This window comes from Vipera ursinii, assembly GCF_947247035.1.
Source record: "Vipera ursinii genome assembly, chromosome: 1".
Lineage (NCBI taxonomy): Eukaryota > Metazoa > Chordata > Lepidosauria > Squamata > Viperidae > Vipera > Vipera ursinii.
Window position 1 is genome coordinate 74,915,266 of NC_139512.1, and position 19,788 is coordinate 74,935,053.

Below are 19,788 nucleotides of genomic sequence, written 5' to 3' on the forward strand. Positions count from 1 at the left end.
ACAACCATTTTGCTTAGCACTGGCAATCTTGGCAGTTTCTGTTGCTGTCATTAAGTGAAGACTGTGAAGGTCCTTAACAAAGATTTCATGTGACCATGATATTAGAAAAGGCAGTGAAACTGCATCCCAGGCAAGCAGGCCAATGGGTGGGCAAGCAGGTGCTGCAGGTGGGCCCTATGCTGTGTGGGTGGATGGATGGTACAGAGTACGCGTAGAACTCTTTGGGAGAAAAAAGGCAGGCACAGGAGTGATTTGCAACCTCCTGCAGGCTTCCCCAATGACTTTGCTTTTGGGAAGCTGGCAGGGAAGGTCACAAATGGCAATCACATGACCGTGGAATGCTGCAACTGTTATAATTGTGAGCCAGTCGCCAAGCATCCACATTGTGGTCATGTGACTGCAGAGTGCTCTGATGGCCGCAACTTCAAAGACCAGTCATAAGTCCCTCTTGTTCAATGCTGTCACAACTTTGAACTGTCACTGAAGGAGTGGATGTAACCTGAGGAGCTACCTGTAATTGCTTTGGAAGGTGTGAGATACAACACCCTCAGGCACCCAATAGATGCTGGGCTGATCCCACCCTCTAGAGCAGACATGTCAAACTCGGCCCACTAGTTTGAGAAGTGCTTCAGAATATACTATTGGCAAAACTACCATGGCTTGCTGCCTGCTTTAATTGGAAAACACCGGTATAGTTAAGAAAGAATAAGTGAAGCTGCCTCAGGAATAGACTGGGGATAAGATGTCATGTCAGAAAGAGAGATTGCCAGAGCTGTGGATAGGTCAAACAGAAAAGGATCCTGGTCAATCATTTAAAAAGTTACAGTGAAAAAAGCAACAATTAAGCAGCAGGCATAAAGCCAATTATTCCTAGTTTGCTTTCAAGAAAATGCTGAATTATTTTTGTTTTCCATGGGAATATTTTATTATTACAGTTCATTTTTGGTCCTACCAGGGATATTTTAGTCTTGACATATTGCATATTTTATTCAGCTGATGATATGTTCGATTTGGAGTATGTTGAACGAATGAACGAATCAACGAACGAACGAATGTATCTGGCCAGTTCTGTCACGGGTCCCCGTTCTCAGGACCGAAGAAAAAGCAAATGGACCAGCGAAACGAAGAGGTTTAATTTTCAGCTACTCGTTTCTTGGGGCTGTGTACCTTGGGAGTTCCTGGCTTAGTGGTAGTGCGCCGGAAGTAACTTGCCTTCGAGTTTACCCAGAGAGCCGCGATGCCGAGAGCAAGCGGCCCTTCTAACATCAATTGAGGACCCAGATTGTCAAAGAGGACCCAGATTGTTGGGGGCAATAAGCTGACTTTGTAATAATGCCGCTTGTGTGTGTGTGTGGGGGGGAAAGCCCTAATAAGCAGGCATATACATAGAATCAGGGCTTTTTTTCTCATAGAACGCTCAGAACGGAGTTCCGGCACCTTTTTTGGATGGAACCTTGTAGGGTAGGCAAGGCAGGTTATATGACATGTGTGGGTTCCGGCACCTTTTTCTTTTACAAAAAAAGCACTGCATAGAATGAAGGCTATTGCTAAGCACATTGATTTGTGCTTTCGATTGTAAGCCGCCCTGAGTCTTTGGAGAAGGGCGGGATATAAATGGGATTTTTAAAAAAAAAAAAAAAATTGGCTCTGGGTTGGTAAGCGGGGGCAGGTGGGATCATCCGGCCGGATGAGGTAGGGTGGCTGGGGAAGAAGAAGAAGAATCTGGCCGAGGGGAGGAGGGCGAGGCGCCGGCGCTCGGGTGCCTACCACGTTTGGCCTGGAAAAGGTTGGGAAGCGCGCCAAGCTGGGGAGCAGCGGCTGCCGCTGGGGGCGAGAAGCGAGGGCGGAGGTTGCCCCGGCGGGACTCCTCCTCCTCCGAGGGCAGGGCCGGGGGCGGGCAGCCGGAACGAGCCCCGATCTCGCCGTCGCTTCTGCAGCGCTGGGAGACGGAGCGAAAGCGGGCGCCGCGCTTGGACCCCAGAGCAGCCCCGACGCGCCGACGACGAGGCGGAGGAGAGCCGTCCGGGCGTCTGGTGGCGGCCGGAGCCAAGTCGGCCGGCAGCTCCGGGAGAAGGGCGAAAGGGAGCCGCCAGCCCAGCCGCAGCGCTCCAACTTTCTTTCTTTCTTTTTCTTTCTTTTTTGCGGCTGCGAAGGAGGGGAAAGTCTCGCTCGGGCCAGGGCGAGAGCTGCGGCAGGGGTCGCTCGCCACCATGAGGCGGCTCGGGGGCGTCTGGCTCCGGTGGCCGCCGTTGTTGCTGCTGCTGCTGCTGCTGCTGCCGCCGTCGCCGCCTTGGGAAGCCCCGGTCTACGTGCGAGGTAGGCGCAGTCCGAGGGACTCCCCGTTCCCGCGCTCCCCACCGCGGGCGCTGCGGAGATTGGGGCGCGCCTGTGTCTTGGGGATTGGGGAGCGGGAGTCGCCTGGGGCGATCGTTAACTTTGGTATCTTTGCATTTTTATACGTTTGCCCTCTTCACCGCCCTGAGTCCTTCGGGAGAAGGGCGGTATATAAATAAAATTATTATTATTATTATTATTATTATTATTATTATTATTATTATTATTATTATTATTATTATTATTATTATTATTATTATTATTATTATTAATATTATTATTATTATTATCGTCTTCTCCCCCCCACCCCACCCCACCCCACCCCATGCCGCCGCCGCCTCCCGGTGCGCGCAGGCGGTGAGAGGTTCCGGGATGGTCTGCGTGTTGGATCTCGTACAGTTGTTGCGCTGCTGGAATCGGTCGGGGCTGACGGTAAAGGGATGCTCAGGGCCACCCTCTCTTCTCGCTTTCGGATCTGCCGGCCAGTTGCCGGGTGAAATCTCGGGTCTGATCGGTCTCCCCGCAAGGCGCGGTGCCCGCCACCCACCCACCCACCCACCCCCGAAGGCTCGGGACGTCTGCAGCTGCCTTGATCCGAGCTCAGCTGCTGCTCCGACTCCCGGGTGAATTCGTACAAGATAGCCAAACGTACTATATTGGCCGGGTGGCTTGATAAAACCTCGACCTACAACTAAGCCAGCCTCATTTTTTTTTGCCGGGCACCCAGTCTGGGCTGTAATCCTGTGCGCGCTTATGGTCCCTCTTTTCCCAGTAAGGTTTCGTTCTGAGCGAACTCGCTGAGAACTAGTCACCCTACTTAGTAACACACACACACACAGAGAGAGAGAGAGAGAGAGAGAGAGAGAGAGAGAGAGAGAGAGAGAGAGAGAGAGAGAGAGAGAGAGAGCGAGAGAGCGCTATATCTATATCATCTATCACGGTCCCGGTGATCGTCTGGTCGATCTCTCTCGCTTCCCTCGCTTTTCACTTTCGACCCGTCTCTCGGAATCTGTACCTAAAAGTCACCGGAGAGGTGAAGTGCTCCCTTGGCGGAGAATTGCACGCTGGCCAAAGGAAGTGAAATTTCAGCACTTTTGCATGTGCGCAGATCCTCGTTTCTAATTCAGCAAGTCCCTGGCTTTCCAAGACCGAATTGTGTATCTCTCTCTCTCACCCAACTCGGCCCCGAAAACTTTATTCTCCTTTTCTACAAGAAGAAGAAAAAGACCACAAAAAAAAGGGGGGGGGCCCGCAGGGGTTAAAGCTTTGATGAACTTCGATAAAAAGAAGGGGGGGGAATTAAGGCTTCTCACGCGCGGGAGGGTGGAGCGGCGACGGCGTTGCTAATTTGCAAGCGGTCGCTGAATGTTTCTGGCGCCAGCGCGGAGGGCATCCCGTCGCACTGGCTACCTGCTGCTCCTGCTGCTGCTTTTCTTCCCAACTTGCCATTGTCTTTCTCCCACCCGCCATACGTGCGCCTCGTTCCTGTTGGGGGGGGGGCGGGGGGATGCGCTGTGTTTCCCTCAAAAGGCATGCATGCCGGATCTGCTCAGGCCATTGATCAATTTTCCCTATCGCAGAGCCTTCAAAGCTCCTTTTCCATCCGCCAAGACGGATTCCGACAAAGCCGCAGCAAAAGGGGGGGGGGGGTGTCTCTGCTTCCTTCGCGTGCCTTGAAACGGCTTTTCCTCCCCTAAAAAAGGCAGCTTTGATCCTTTTGATGCCTTGGCGCTCTCCCCCTTTTTCCGATTCGGTAAAGTGAGCCCCCTTCCCATCCCTCTTCTTTCTTTCTTTCCTTCCTTCCTTTCTCCCTTTATGTCTTTCTACTCTCTGGATGAGTGAGAGAGAGAGAGAGAGAGAGAGAGAGGCTGTTTGTCGTATGGTTGGATTTGATGCTGAAAGGTTGTGTGCGTGCAGGTTATTTCTAGCCTCTGTTGCGTGTCAGGACAGCAGCCCCTTCTCCATAGGAATGCAGCTGCTTTTTCTGCTAGGTGAACTCCTTAAAGGTACAGCTCCAATTTGGCGGAATTTGGCTCCCTCTCCTTTTGAATGATTTGGGAGCATGTTTCCCAAAAAGAGGATTTACTGTCGAAAATTCCTGGAGATGTTAACTCAGCTTGCTCTGATTGTTTTGCAGGGCCGTACTTAACAACTAGATGTGGGGGTGGGGGAAAGAAAACAGTGGTTTATAGATTATTACTGAACATGTTGCTTGTGCTTGGTGCTAAAAGAGAGGATTAATTAATACTAGTGGGAAGCAAAAATATACCAATTAAGAATGGGTTGACAATGTTCTACAAAGGGTTCTGTGAAGAATGGCACAACTGTCTGATCTAAGGTTTCTTTTGGCTTCCGTGTAATTTCATCCACCTGTCTTTCCAGATGCTGATTTAAAGTCGCAGGAAGTTTCTGCTTTAGAAATCAGGGCTCTCATCATTCTCTTGGATTCTCTCTCCCTCCCCTCCGCCCCCCCCCCCCCCCTGCCTGGGGCACCAGGAAAAATGACTTTAGCCTCAACAGTTCTGTTCTTATCAGAACCTGAGGAAGATTAATAGTTTGGAAGTAATTGGTTCAAACGCCCAACTCTAACCCACAACTTTTCAAAGTTTCAGTATTAACAGAGCTGAATCTGGGTGAAAAATTTAAAGGCTGGATCTTTCTCAAGCTAAGAGACTGGATAGAATTTTATTTTGGCTCTCGCTCCAGGTGCTTCTATTTTAATGTGTCCTGGCAGTTAATGACCCATCTAGGGATGCTTGCTGTAAAGTATAGGTCATTTGTCATGCTTGCTTGTAAGTGGCTGCATGTTGATGTCTGCCAGAACATTGTATGCCAGGGTGACTTAAGACAACTAACCTTTGTGTCACAAGCCCTGTTCAAGCATTATTTTTCTGCACCTCCCTCAATAGGAAATACTGAGATCGAGGCTTAAGTTTGGACTATATTTAGAATGCATGCGTACCCCATATACAGTCTCTCACTTCTTCCCCAGAGAAGTCACCATGCTTTGCATGTGATTTGCTCGCTTTTCAGAATTTTCAGAATCAGAATAGAGCTGGAAGGGACCTTGGAGGTCTTCTAGTCCAGCCCCCTACACTTGTAACTTTGGTTTTTCCTGCCCAGGTGTAAAACCTTGCTTTTCTCCACATTAAATTTCATTTGCTAGATAGGGCCCATTGTTCAAGTCTGTCAAGATCCTGAGCATGTCTTCTGGGGTGTTGGCTATTCCTGACAGCTTAGTGTCATCTGCAAATTTGATGAGTTTCCCTTCAATTCCCTAATTAAGTCATTGATGAAGACATTGAAGAGTACTGGGCCTAAGACGGAATCTTGTGGTACCCTACTGCTTACTTCTCTCCATGTGGATGTAGTACCATTGAGGACTACTTGTTGAGTATGGTTTGTCAGCCAGTTACAAATCCATCCCACATTTTTCTAGCTTACCAAGAAGTAGGTTGCGATCTACTTTGATATTTGTCAAATGCCAAATATCAAATACTTTTCTAGCCAAGCAACAGCCAGCCACAGAGTAAAGAAGATGCACAGTCTATCAACAGTCAAATCATTGACTAAGAGACCAGAAGAATCCATGTATAAGAAAATTTGAAGGAAAAGCAAAAGTTGAGTTCTCTATGGAGATTCTCAGTCATCTAGGTCATAGTTATCCAAAAGATGCTTTTTTCACAAGACAACTGGACTATCTCCAGTCTACAACACAGTCTTTTCAACAGTTCCAAGAAGGCTCCACACATATTTGCACTACTCAGGTGATCCTGAAGACACAGATGAGCCTCCTGGTAGCTTTAACCACTCGCTAAAAGAATGCAAATGAACAGCTGTCTGCAGGAGTATAAATCTTTCCATTCCCTGCCATCCAGTCAGAGCTGAAGAAGCTTCTTGGATGAGAAGTGAAACGTCTTCAAAGAAAAACAAGGAAGTCCAGTTTTGGATGTGAAAAAGCATCTTTGGGACAAAAGTTGAGTTTATATAAAGGTAGTGTCCTTGTAATCTTAAGCAATGACCCACTCAGCTTATCTATGCATTGTTGGAAAATCTCCAGTAATGGAGCACCCATAATTTCAGGAGTCAGGCTGTTCTGCTGCCTTATAGCTCTCACAGTTAGGCAATTACCTTGTTTTTCATTTTCAATCACTGTAAAGCTTCCATCTGTTGATTCCTGTCCTATTCTTTGTGACAGCACTTCAAGTATTAGAGGACTACTATTATGTTTTCCTTTTAGCTTTTTCTTTATTCCCAGTTCTTTTAACCACCCTTCATAGGATTTAGCCTCTAAGCCCACCACCATGGTTATTTGCATTCTTTTCATACCACAGCATCCTTCTACAGTATCCTTCTTGTGTTTTGGCAACCAAAATCTAATTACTGTTCCAGGTGCTGTTTGATTTAACATAGTGTAGAATGAAACTATCACTTCCCATTATCTTGACATTATACCTCCGTTGTTGATGCAGCCCAAGATTGCATTGGCTCTTTTGGCAGCTACAGGATGGTCTGCCAGGATATCTAAGTACAGTTTCTGAGCTAGGTATCACCTATCTTGTACTTTGTATTTAATTTTTTCCTACCTACACGCAGAACCCTAGTATTTCTCACTATTAAACTGAATTTTGTTGCATAGGACTCAGTGTTCAAGTCTATCCAAATCTTTTTGACCTCTGTGCCTGGAGGAACTAGAAACCCCTCCTGCAACTTTGTGTTGCCTGCAATATGCTAGGCATCTCTTCTATCCCATCATCTAAGTATTTATGAATATTTTGAACAGGACTCCCCTAAGACAAAACCCTGAGGTCCTCTACTGCAGAGGTACAGTATCTCCATGTAGACACCGTTTCATTAAAGATCGCCTGCAAATCCATCTAGCAGTGGTACTATTCCTCATGTTCCATTTTATCAAGAAAGAGTCTATGCCCAACTTTACGGAACTCTAAGTACACTACATCCACAGCATTTCTGTCTAATTAATCTAGACATTCTGTAAAACAAAAAATCTGGCACAATCTTATCATAAATGATAGTATTGATCTTATTTCTTTCTAAATGCTTGCAAACGCACCTCTTTATCTTTTCTAATGTTTTTCCCAAGTATTGACTTCAAGCTGATTGATTTGTAGTTGCATGGCCCCCCTTTTCATTCTTCTCCAATATTCTGCCACTTCCCCTGTACTTAAGGAATTCTCCAAGAATCAGTTAGCACCCTGGGATGTTATCCATCTGGTCTCAAGAACTTAAATTTATTCCAGGAAGCTAGGTGTTCTTTCATAGTCCCTTATCTACTATGACCTATATTTATCTACTGCCCCATCCCCCGTCTCCAGTGCACAGGTTGGACCACTTTTTCCCTTTGTGAAAAGACAGCTGCAAAATCAGAATTTAGTATTCAGCCTTCTCCCTGTTATCCTTCACTGTCTTGCCATTTTCTTCAACCAGCAGACTGACCTTTTCCTTGATGTTTCTTTTTTGTTTTGCACATAGTGTACACAGACAAGCCTTTTCTTGGTTATTTTTGGCACTCATTGTCAGCCCTGGCTCATTCTGAACTTCAGTGTTCCTGATCCCATCCTTACAGATTTGCGCTATTTGGGTTATTTCTTGATAATCTGCTTTTGCTATGGGCCCCTCTTTACAATTTTTTTAGATTTGTCCTTTTTTATTTTTAGTTTATCGGAGAGTTCTTTGCAAGCACAATTGCATCATCAGCTGCCTCCCAGTTTTCTTTCTGTTTGCTATTGTTTGTTTCTGGGCCTTAATTATCTCTGTTTATAATTATGCAACTCTCCTAAAGTATTATTTTGTCCCCTTCGGAATTTCCACCCATCCAGTACTTTCTACTTTTTCCCCTAGCTCACTGAAGTCAAGGTCTTTTGAAATCTAGAACTTTAATCTGGCTACTTTCCATTCTCTTCATCTGCAATATCCTGAATTTGAGGATCGGATGAGGATCGCTCTCTCCAAAAGTTCATACTTCCACTTTTTCAATCTATTAATATCTCTCTTCCCCCTTAGTAAGTATGAAATACCACATAGCTGATCTCCTGCTTCCTTTAGTCATCCTTTAGACAATGAACTTGTTTGCAAGGCAGAGCAAGAACCTGTTGAACTTCCCACTTGTCATAGATTTGATTTGCAGTTGATATTGGAATAGTTGAAATCTCCCATTACTACAGTAGTGTGTGTCCTTGACGTTTCAATCATCTGATTTGCAAAGATTTCATCTATATCATTGGCTTGTTCGGTAGCCTGCAGTACACTTACAACAACCTCTTTATTGTTTGTTTTCTCCTTAATATTCACCTAGATGCTTTTGACAGTTTTCATCCTTGATGTCATTGATTTTACAGGTTTGCAGGTACAGTATAACTATTCCTCCCCTTTCACTGGGTCTCTTTTGTTAAAAAAAGTGAATTATAACCTTCCAGTGCTACATTGCAGTCTTGCGTTCCTTCTCAGGTGTTTATCATGCTGGGCTCTAGCCTCTTGGCCTCTTTCAATCTTAAATCCATGCAGCTTCTCCCCATTATCTGAGGCCAAGTCCTTTGCAGAGGCCATGATACGTAAGAATTGATGCGTCTTTGTGAACTCAACTGTGAAAGCAGCTCTATATTACACTGTGATTCCATAACTATCTACGGGGTGGGAATCAAAAAAATCAATCTGCCATCTTGATTTTTTTTGACTGAGCCTGCCCTGTGTGATATTGAATACACTTGCTTGGGGCTAAGTTACACTTACTTACAAATAGAGAGCTAAACTCTGATTTCATGAACTAGGCGTCTAGATAGAAGAGTTGAATTTTAAACATTTGCACTCTAATTTTCTGCTTTAAGCATCTACTAAGCCACAATTTGGTTGAGAGTGGTTTGTTGAAAAAATGATGATTGGCTAGTTTCGCATAGTATTATTCAGCCAAAATTAGACACACACACACACACAATATGGATTAACATGAATTATACCTTTAGGGATTTAATTTGTCTACTATAGTACGCAAGAGCTTCTAGTCTTATTTGATGTTAAGCATGCATGAGTTTCTGGTCTTACTTGTTGAGCAATGCATCTACAGCATAGGAATTAGCAATTCATTCAATGTGCAAGAAAGCAGAGAGAGATGATTTTGGAAATATCTGTTCAACTTGTGGCTCCTCCTGGAGGATTCAAAATCTGCAAAATGGCAAGCATAATATTGTAATCTATTTCCTTTGTACAAGTATTAACATCTCTTTCTCCCCTTCTCTCTCTCTCTCAGACACACACACACACACACACACACAGAGACAGACAGAAGGAATAGACATTGGTTCATAATATTGCTCTCACAGTCTTACTCACACTGCATCCATCACTGGGTTTTAGATCTGCTTCATTTGCTGAAACTAGCTCTGACAATGAATAGAGAGTGATTCTCTTTACAAAACTCCAGATTAAGTTATATTTAATAGTTGTGTGTGTGTGTGTGTGTGTGTGTGTGTATATATATATATATATATATATATATATATATATATATATATATATATATATATATATATATATATATATATATATTGTAGGTTTCAGTGTCATGTGGATATTTTGATCAATGGCAATGTTTTTCAAACCAGACAACTTTTAAGATGTGTGGACGTCAAGTCTTAGAATTCTGGGAGTTGAGTTCCACATGTCTTAAAGTAATTCAGTTTGAAAAAGACAGCTCTGTTGTATAAGACTATCATTAATCTTCAACTGGATAATGACTGCCAGTAAGGTTGAAGTGAAAACAGGAGGGACGTCCATGTGTTTCCAAACAAACTCAGATTTATTGAAATACAAAAACATAAAATAATTAAATCTACATGGCACCCTTTTCCTCATGAATCTAAAAACATATTGAGTCTAGCTAATCTACAAATTTATTCTTTTGCCAGATCATAAGAATGAATCTTCCAAGCCATATTATCTAAATTATTTTAATGACAGGCAGTGATTATGGGACCTTCCAGAGCCAATTAATATGATGTACTAAATCGTATTTAGTACAATTAAGATGTTTTAGCTACTTATGAAAATTTATTCTGCAGATGCTTGCAGGCTATTTTCATATACACTAGGTCTAATGATGTTTCACTACTGAAGGTTAATCGAAATTACACCTTCATGATGTGTGAACACAGTTGTTGTGTTGTTGCCAATTGTGTAGTCTATGAATGTTTTTTTTAAACTGAATCTCAAATTTTCCGTTTATTTTCCTACAGGATTATTTTTTATGCTACTTCAGACATTGAAGCTATTCAATTGTTTGTTGGTTTGGGTTGAATATTTTGAAAATATTTAGAAATTACACCTATTATATAAGTCATAGAAAATTTACTGTGTCTAGGAACTTTATCAATATATATAAAGGAGTACTTTGAATAAATAAACCCTTGAAATCTTTAAATAATTTTTTGTCTTGGTTTAGCAAATTCCAAGTAACATTTTAACATTTTTCCTGTACTGTGAATTTTAAGGGTTTGAATATCCTGTTTTGTGGCCAGTAAGCACCACTCACAGGTTGCAATGCATACAATCAATGCAACATTTATAGAAATTTAAGATGTTCCTTTGTATTGGAAGATTGTTTGATATCTGGGGAGAACCAGCAACAGAGTTAGTAAATACAGTGTCAAACTAATGCGTGTTTAAGTAGTAGATTTAATTAGCTTCAACACATTAAAACTGTAGGTTAATTATATGTTTTTTTTTCTTCTTCAGTAAGTTGCATACTTCCATAATAGTGCAGTTTAACCTCGCAGGAACTTTGCTAGTTTGTGTTTCCTTAGTTTGCAGATGTAAAAAAGGGGGTAGAAACAATACAGACCTAAAATTGCGCAATTTGGAACCTTTCAAACATGCTAAGTTACTAACTCCCAGGATCATCAACCTACTCAGCTAACCGCCTTGGGGGCAGCAGACTGATTAAAGCAGCAGTGTAATGCACGCTCTGCTGTTTTTCTTACAAGCTTTGCATGTACACCCAAACGGGCAGAACTTGCAATTTGCTGCTGGTGTCATTCTGTCCAAACAGCGCAAGATCCGCTGGTTGCTACTGTGCTAGGAATAATGGGATTTAAATTCTAAATTATACAGATTGTTTGAAAGATTTTTTTAAAAGAAAGACAATTTATTTTAGTGGTTAAGGCACCAGGCTAGAAACCAGGATACTGTGAGTTCTTCATCCACCTGAGCCATGAAAGCCGGCCGGGTGACTTGGCCAGTCACTCTCAGACCACAATGTCAGGCTTGAGTGACAAGCTGGTCAGTCAACTCCTGTCAAAAACTAATGGATCAACACTTGGTTGGTTCTGCCCCCCCCCCCCCCCCCCCGCAAAAGCAGATTGTGCACTTGTGGGGAAATAGTAGGAAGATAGATAGATAGATAGATAAATAGATGATAAATGTTATTTTTAATGTACCACTAATAATAGATGTGGAAAGATGATATAGTAATAGTTTACAAACTTTGAATTTACACACACACACACAAACACTGAAGGGCTTACCAGTGTTTTAGTTGTACAGTGCAATTAATTTGGGATATTTTGTTTATGAGAAAATAAAATGCCACCTGTAAACTGGTTAGGGCAACCTTGATCAACTTGTTCTGTCGAAGTGGCAGAGTCCTATCATCTCCATACTACAAGACCACTACCTGTTGTTTTTTGTTCTTGATGTGCATTATATGTTAGCAGCAACAGGTTGGGAAAACTATGCTAGAGAGGTAAGGATCATTTGAGCAGATAATTACATTGTTTTAATACTTTATGGGTTGTCCTAACCAGTTACAGATGGCATCTATTGGGAAAGATAGATAGTCCTTAATTGACACAGGACCGAGATATAATCTGGTAAGTCCTTTTCTCTTTTTCTGAAATACAAACTTTAGGAGAATGGATTTATAGTAATGGAAATTATATAGCAGAACTAAAATTTTGATATTGTAATCTGACACATTGTTACATTTTCAAAGTGACTGAAAGTAGATTTTACTAATGTATACATCTCTGCATCATTGTGTGATATTCATTATCAGGGCAGTTTTTAAATTCTTTTTTGTGCTGCTGTACAAATGTTTTATGTAGAGAGGTTTGACTGGTTGATGCCTTTTTTTTTGAGATTTGGAAGTGGTATTTTGGGTTGACTGTTTGTTTTCTCTGCCCGGTCGTTTTTAAAGTATCATTTTCACATTGCTCAAGCCCAAACAAGTACTAGAAGTTTGAGAAGCAGATTTGCAAAATGTATGTTTTATTGGGATTTTCAAAGCACCCAACATATAGTTAGTGCTCATAATAAACAGTGTTTCCAGCATTGTGGGCTCAGACATCGGGGAGCTGTTTTAAAAGGTTGATTAATATTTTGTTTTGATTTGGTGAAGAAAAAGTAGGTGTAAATCCATACTTAGGTTTCTCAAGCACTTAGGAATTTCTTCTAGGAGAGAAATTAAGTTGCTTAAAATATTAAATAGAATTGCATTGGCTACCAGAAACTGTCATGAAGAAACCCTTCTGTCATTTTATTGTTTTGTATTGTGGCTACACAGATAGTTGCCAGTGCTAAAACAGGTAACTACTATGCTTCAGGTGAGGAAGAAGCTCCTGTAGCTCCAAAGAAATATTATCCAAACTGAGCTTGATTTTTTTAAAAAAATAATAATAATTCATTGCTGGAATATGATTCTTTTTTTTTAGAATATACTTTCCATATTAAGTTCTCATTTGGCTGGTATTCTTTTTTCTTGAGTATACTCACATTGCATTAATTGTATTTAATATCCATCTGTCTGCATTTTACATATATCTTGACAGAGAACAGTAATAGTAGCTGTTGCCCCTGAAGTTAACATGATTAAAAAGGTTCAGCTTTTAGCACTGGGTTTGTGGCATCTTTGACTCATTGATACAGTTATGTTGGATTTTGACCTTCAAAGGGTTTTCATTCTTTATATTTCCCAAAGACCAAATAGGTAGTAATTATCCCCTCCCTTCCTTTAGACCAATGTTTAGTAATATAAAAAGCAATGTGGTATTTTATGTTTGCCTGTTTGTTTGAATGTAAGTTTTTTCGGTGCTTTTACACAGCATTTGCCATATTATGGTAACAGTCTGTTTTGTAATTGCGGCTTTGGAGTGTGGTGGATTGTGTAGCATTCTTTGATGACGGAAATGCATGTGACAAATTCAGCAATGGTAGTTCCAGCCAATTTGTTTTGAAATGAAGAGAGTTTTGTTCTGTTGGACTGTAATATTTGTGAATTCAGCAAATGCAAAAAGGGCAAGTGTTTTAGTTTTCTAGTTTGTGATGGACTTGATTCAATTCACCTCACATATTTTTAGATGGTACAGTTTAAGGAGATGCCTCTTGATCCAGTCATACTGGATAATTTCTGTTTAATCTCTAATCTTTCATTTGTACGAAGACTTTGAAGAAGACAATGAGTCCAGGTACAGAGAATCCTATCAAAATGTGCTGTATTTGGTGTTGTTGGACCAGAAGCATTTTTCAGAAGCATTTGATGCTATCAAACATGATACCCTGATGAATTGATTGTGGGAGTTGAGAATAAGAGGCACAATTCTGCAGTATTAGTCAGAGCATGGGTCCACAAATTATGGGCCGCGGCCCACTACCGGGCTGTGGCCTATTGTGGCTGCGGGATAGGCTGATCAGCGCACGCACTCACCCCCACTCGCGCTAGCCCATGGGGCTAGCGCATGCACACATGCACAAACAAGGCTGCTAGTGTGCATGTGGGTTGCACAGCCCATTTGTGCATGCATGCGGGGCTAGCAGTGGCAGTGGCTAGTGCCTGTGTGCATGCGCAAACAGGGCCACAAATTTCTCATGCTGCTCCTTTTCCCTCCGGGCTGCCAGCATGAAAAGGTTGGTGATCTCTGAGTCAGAGGGTGGAGAGAAGAGCAGTTGGCTTGGCTCCATCAATGGGGGCACCTCAGGGCCCAGTTCTCTCCCACATTCTCTTTATATCTCCATGAAACTCCTGGAAGAGATAGATCATTTGTTGGTTTTGGAATTAGGTATTGTCAGGGGACTGATGACACGTAACTATGTGTCACCACTACAGGAAGGTCTAGGAAATCTCCAGTGTACTGAGGCTGCAAATAGCGGGTTGAGTGAAACAAACAAACTCAGATAAAATCCTTAAAGATGGAGCTGCTGTGTGTAGGCAAACAATATCATTTGACCTTGATCCCTAAGATGACTCTGGGTAGACTTGCACTTTCCTTAATGTGTATATCAGTGACTTGAGAGTCCTTCTGGAGTTTCAACTCCTGTTTAAGCATCAGGCAGCGGCTTTGCCCAACTTTGGCTGGTGTGTGTGCCACTTGTGGGCATTTTGAGTCAGAATGTCCTTGCAACAGTAACCTCACACCTTTATCACCTTGAAGTAAGACTACAGTACAATTTCCCTGGGGTGGCCCCTGAAGCCAGCTGACAATCTTCAGCTAGTCTAAAACACGATGACTCAACTACTGACTGGAAGAGTAGTTTGGCATTTTGTAAAGCTATGGAAACCATTCTATTTTGACTGGCTTTGAGTACACCAAGTTGCTTGGATAGGTTTTATGTTTATTTGTGGTTAATTTTCTTTGTAAACTATCCTGAGTCATGAGCAGTTAGGAACTACTGTATAGGAATTTTGTCATTAAGTAAATACATAAAACCCATTGTTCGGTGAATGATGCTATGACAACAAAGTTTCCTTACCTGACCTGAAATTGAGTGCCCGATAACAAAATAATTTACATAGATAGCCATTGTTTTAAAGTTGTAACGAAGAATGCCAGAAATCAGTATTTTTTTAAAAAAAAAGATTGGAAATTCTTTTGCAGCTTCATTTCAGTCTAGTGAAAATTTTAGCAGGCTTAATGATCTTTCACGCATCTTTGTTTTTGCATTCAGAAGTTATGATTGTCTTTATTTAGGGTCCTTACTTTCTAGCTGGGTTCTTTCTTAGCTTGCTGATCTGGATGCTAATTCATACTGTGCTAATAGTCCCACTTCCATATGATGCCATCCCAATGTAGTTGGCAGTGATCTGTTCTTCCATTCATGCATCTCTTTCTTACATGTGCAGCTGAAACTCATGTGGCCAGACTAAAGCCTTAGGTTTCTTTGAAAATTAATATTTTAACTTTAAAGCATAAGATGTATTATTTGGAAAGAAAAAGTGCATCTTTCTAGAAACAGCCATTAACACTTGAAATCGAAAGGTATTGTGAAGTTATTCTGTCTTTTCCTCCATACATTTTTCCAGTAGAGTAGAGTAGAGTAGAGTAGAGTAGAGTAGAGTAGAGTAGAGTAGAGTAGAGTAGAGTAGAGTAGAGTAGAATAGAATAGAAGCTGGAAGGGACCTTGGAGGTCTTCTAGTCCAGCCCCCCGCTCAAGCAGGAGAACTTATACCATCTCAGACAAGTGGCTGTCCAATCTCTTCTTAAAAACCTCCAGTGTTGGAGCACCCACAATTTCTGAGGGCAAGCTGTTCCACCAGTTAATTGTCCTCATTGTTAGGAACTTTCTCCTTAATTCCAGGTTCCTGGTATTAAAAAAAAGATGCAAAATGTAGTAAGGGAACTTGGGGGTTTATATAATGAAAATGTTATCAGAACTCAATAATAATCATAATAAGGAAGGATGATTGAAAACCCTCACCCAGAAGCACTTACTGGGAAGGCAAAAGGTAATGAAACTGGCCAGGATGATCACCCTTTTTGGTTTCCTGTGACACTGGAGGCAACTGTAGTTAATAACATTGACCAAAGAAGCACTTCCATACATAGAGCAGAGTTGAATATGTAGAACAGTCATAAATATTTGTGTACAGCTCTGTGGGAAAAATAGTGGGATGATGGAGATTACATAGGTAGACCTTGATTTAGGAGCACAGTTGGGACCATATCTTCCATTGCTAAATGAATCTCATCTGATTTTACAACCTTTTCTGAAGTGGTTGTTAAATTAATCATGCAATTATTAAGCAATTTCAGCTTTCCCCAGTGATTTTCTTTATCAGAGCTGTCTGGGAAAGTCACAAATGGCAATCATGCAACTCCAGGACATTGTAACTGTCATAAATTCATGCTGCTTTCCAAACACCCAAATTCTGATCGAGTCACCATGGCAGCCGGGACATTTCTCCAACCGTGTCATCAAATGGCCTTTGTGCCCGTTGGACATATTTTTACTGCTTAGTGCATCCTGTCTCTTGTGACCCCAAGGACTCAGAAGGTCCTGGGGTGATGAGTTGCTGTGAGAGGGCGGCTTAGATTTACCATCTGCTACTCTCTTCGGAGGTGAGAGATCTGTGAGGGTATGCTTTTTCCTGTGGGCTTGGACTCCATTCTGCTTCCCAGATCAGGCTTGTGGCCGTGGTGAGAGGATGGTTGCTGACCTGTTTTGGAGGTATCCAGCTCGAGTGAGAATGGAGCTGGACTGGTAGTGTTGGACTTCAATGTTCTTTCTGATTTATTCCATCTTTATTTACCATCTGACTCCCTTTTGCTGGACCCACATGGATAATCTATGGCTCGCCTACACTATACATGCACGGACTTGTACACCCTCAGGGGTGCCCCCCCTTCCTGGGTGCGACCCGCTTTTCTTTCTACTTCTCCTCTTGATGACGGGCCCAATTGTTGGGACCCTGAGGGATGGTTGGACATGGACAGGGGTCTCTGGTTTAAATCTAGGAAGAGGCCCCTGGTCTGTTTTTTATCGAAATATTTTAAGGGGTTAGGAAGGGTGGTTGGATTGCGCTTTGGGTTGGAATTTGGGGGGCTTCCACCAACTGATGTTCAATCCAGGCTCGGGACAGGTCACGGTGGGGTGGGGCTTGGGTTGGGCGCCTCCGGGTCTCTGGAGCGGGGGGTGGGTTTGCGGATCCCAACGATGATTGGGAATGGCAGCAGGTGGCCGTACAGAGGGCTGTATCAACACCAGGGAGCGCGCCCCCACAGTCTTCAAGCGGTGGCGCACTCCGACCCTCTGGATTTGACCCATGTTTCCGGGAGCGGGGGCGAGCAGGCCCCTGAGCTCAGACTGGTGTATTTTAATGCCAGGTCCATAGTTACCAAGGCTCCTCTCATTCGAGATTTGGTTGAGGAGGAGCGTGCGGACTTGGCTTGCATTACAGAGACCTGGTTGGGCTCAGAGGGAGATGTCCCTCTGACCAAACTTTGCCCACCAGGTTTCCGTGTGCTTCACTGGCCCCGGGCTCAGGGTAGGGGCGGAGGTGTGGCGGTAGTTGTGAGGGAGACCTTATGTCCGTGGGAGGCCACCGTTGTCCAGATACTCGGGTGTGAGTCACTCCTCCTGAAATGCGGCCCTGGGGCTCAGTTGGGTCTGTTACTGGCGTACCTCGCCCAGCTGCGTAGCAGCAGCCCTGCCCGAGCTTCTTGACATCCTCCCGGGGTTGGCGGTTGAGTTCCCCAGACTTATGGTTCTGGGGGTCTTTAACCTGCCATCCCTGGGGGGCTCATCAGAGTTGGCTTGGGAGTTCATGGCCTCCATGACGGCCATGGACCTGACCCAAGTAATTCAGGGCCCGACTCATGAGGGGGGTCACACACTCGACCTTGTCTTCTTATCTGGTCGGTGGCTAGATGATCTGGGAGGGGGATTTCCAGCTATTATACCCCTGTCATGGACCGATCATCATCTCCTGTGGCTGGCCTTCTGCTTTGCCACCTCCCCATCGCTGGGCTGCGGAACCGACCAGGTGGTTCCACCCCAGGCGCCTAATGGACCCTCAACGGTTCCAGGTGGTGCTTGGGTCTGTGCCTGCCGCCTTCGCTCACAGCCCAGTCGATGCCTTGGTGGAGGCCTGGGAAAGGGCAGCCACGGAGGCACTTGACCGCGTTGTGCCTATGCGGCCCCTGACCCGGCGCAGATCCTGATGGGCTCCATGGTTTTCTGCGGAGCTCCGGGAGATGAAGCATCAGAGACAGGGCCTAGAGAGCTGTTGGAGGTCCAGCCAGTCTGAATCTGACCGATTGTGGCTAAGAACCTCTACGAGGTCTTATCTCGCGGCAATGGAGGCAGCGAAGTCTAACTACTTTGCTGCCCTCATCGTGTCCGCAGATAATTGCCCGGCCGCCCTGTTTAGGGTGACTCGCTTCCTCCTTAATCAGGAGGTGAGGGAGGAGCCCTTGCAGGGTTGTGCCGAGGAGTTTAGTCAGCATCTGGCGGACAAAATCGCTCAGATTCGGGCCGGTCTGGACTCAGACTGGACGGAGTCTGACGGGGGGGAGACGAGCGGTCTTGGGAATGTTATCTGGGAAGAATTCAACCCTGTGACTCCGGAAGAGGTGGACAGGATCATGGCGAGGCTGAGTTCTACCACGTGTCTATTGGACCCGTGCCCCTCCTGGCTGGTGTATGCAGCTCAGGAGGGGACACGAGGCAGTAATAACTGCTTCATTGAGAGAGGGTAGCTTCCTTGCCACCTTGAAGGAGGCAGTGGTGAGGCCCCTCCTCAAGAAGCCTGCCCTGGACCCAGCTATTTAGAACAACTATTGTCCAGTCTCCAACCTTCGCTTCTTTGCGAAGGTTGTTGAGAGCATGGTGGCGCATCAGCTCCCTCTGTTCCTGGAGGAAGCTGACTATCTGGACCTGTACCAATCGGGTTTCAGGCCCAGGTACAGCACGGAGACGGCATTGGTCGCACTGGTGAATGATCTCTGGCGGGCTCGGGACAGGGGTTTCTCCTGTGTCCTAGTCCTATTAGACCTCTCAGCGGCTTTTGATACCATTGACCATGGTATCTTACTGCAGTACCTCAGGGGGTTGAGAGTGGGGGGGCACTGTTTTACAGTGGTTCTCCTCTTACCTCCTGGGTCGTTCGCAGTCGGTATTGGCAGGAGGGCAGAGGTCGGCCTCAAGGCCTCTCGTTTGTGGAGTTCCTCAGGGGTCGGTCCTCTCACCCCTCCTGTTCAACATCTATATGAAGCCGCTGGGTGAGATCATTCATGGTTTTGGGGTCGGGTATCATCAGTATGCTGATGATACCCAGCTTTTCATCTCCACCCCAAACCAACCCAGTGATGCCCTCGATGTGATGTCCCGTTGCCTGGAGGCAGTTTGGGTCTGGATGGGGAGGAACAGGCTTCGACTTAATCCCGACAAGACCGAGTGGTTGTACATACAGGCATCTCGGGCAATCCAGCCTATTCCATCTTTAACTATGGGGAGTGAGGTGTTATCCCCCCGTAGATAGGGCTCGCAACTTGGGTGTCCTCCTTGACTCACAGTTGAGTTTGGAAGATCACATAGGAGCCGTGGCCAGGGGGGCCTTTGCTCAGGTTCACCTGGTGCACCAGTTGCGGCCCTATCTGGACCAAGATGCCCTACGTACAGTCACTCATGTGCTCATGACCTCTCAAATAGACTACTGCAATGCTCTCTACA

The 19,788-nt window shown here is 44.3% G+C and overlaps 1 protein-coding gene across 1 annotated transcript in view; it reads left to right on the top strand.

Annotated features, from left to right (window-relative positions):
* Positions 1-2,210: 2,210 nt before the first annotated feature.
* Positions 2,211-19,788, top strand: part of LRP4 (LDL receptor related protein 4) — a gene marked incomplete at both ends in the record, with an annotated part of 105,941 nt that continues 88,363 nt past the window's right edge. The window contains one exon of the mRNA XM_083356583.1: positions 2,211-2,316. Coding sequence (XP_083212709.1) covers positions 2,211-2,316 — 106 coding nt within the window. The remainder of the gene's footprint in view (positions 2,317-19,788) is intronic.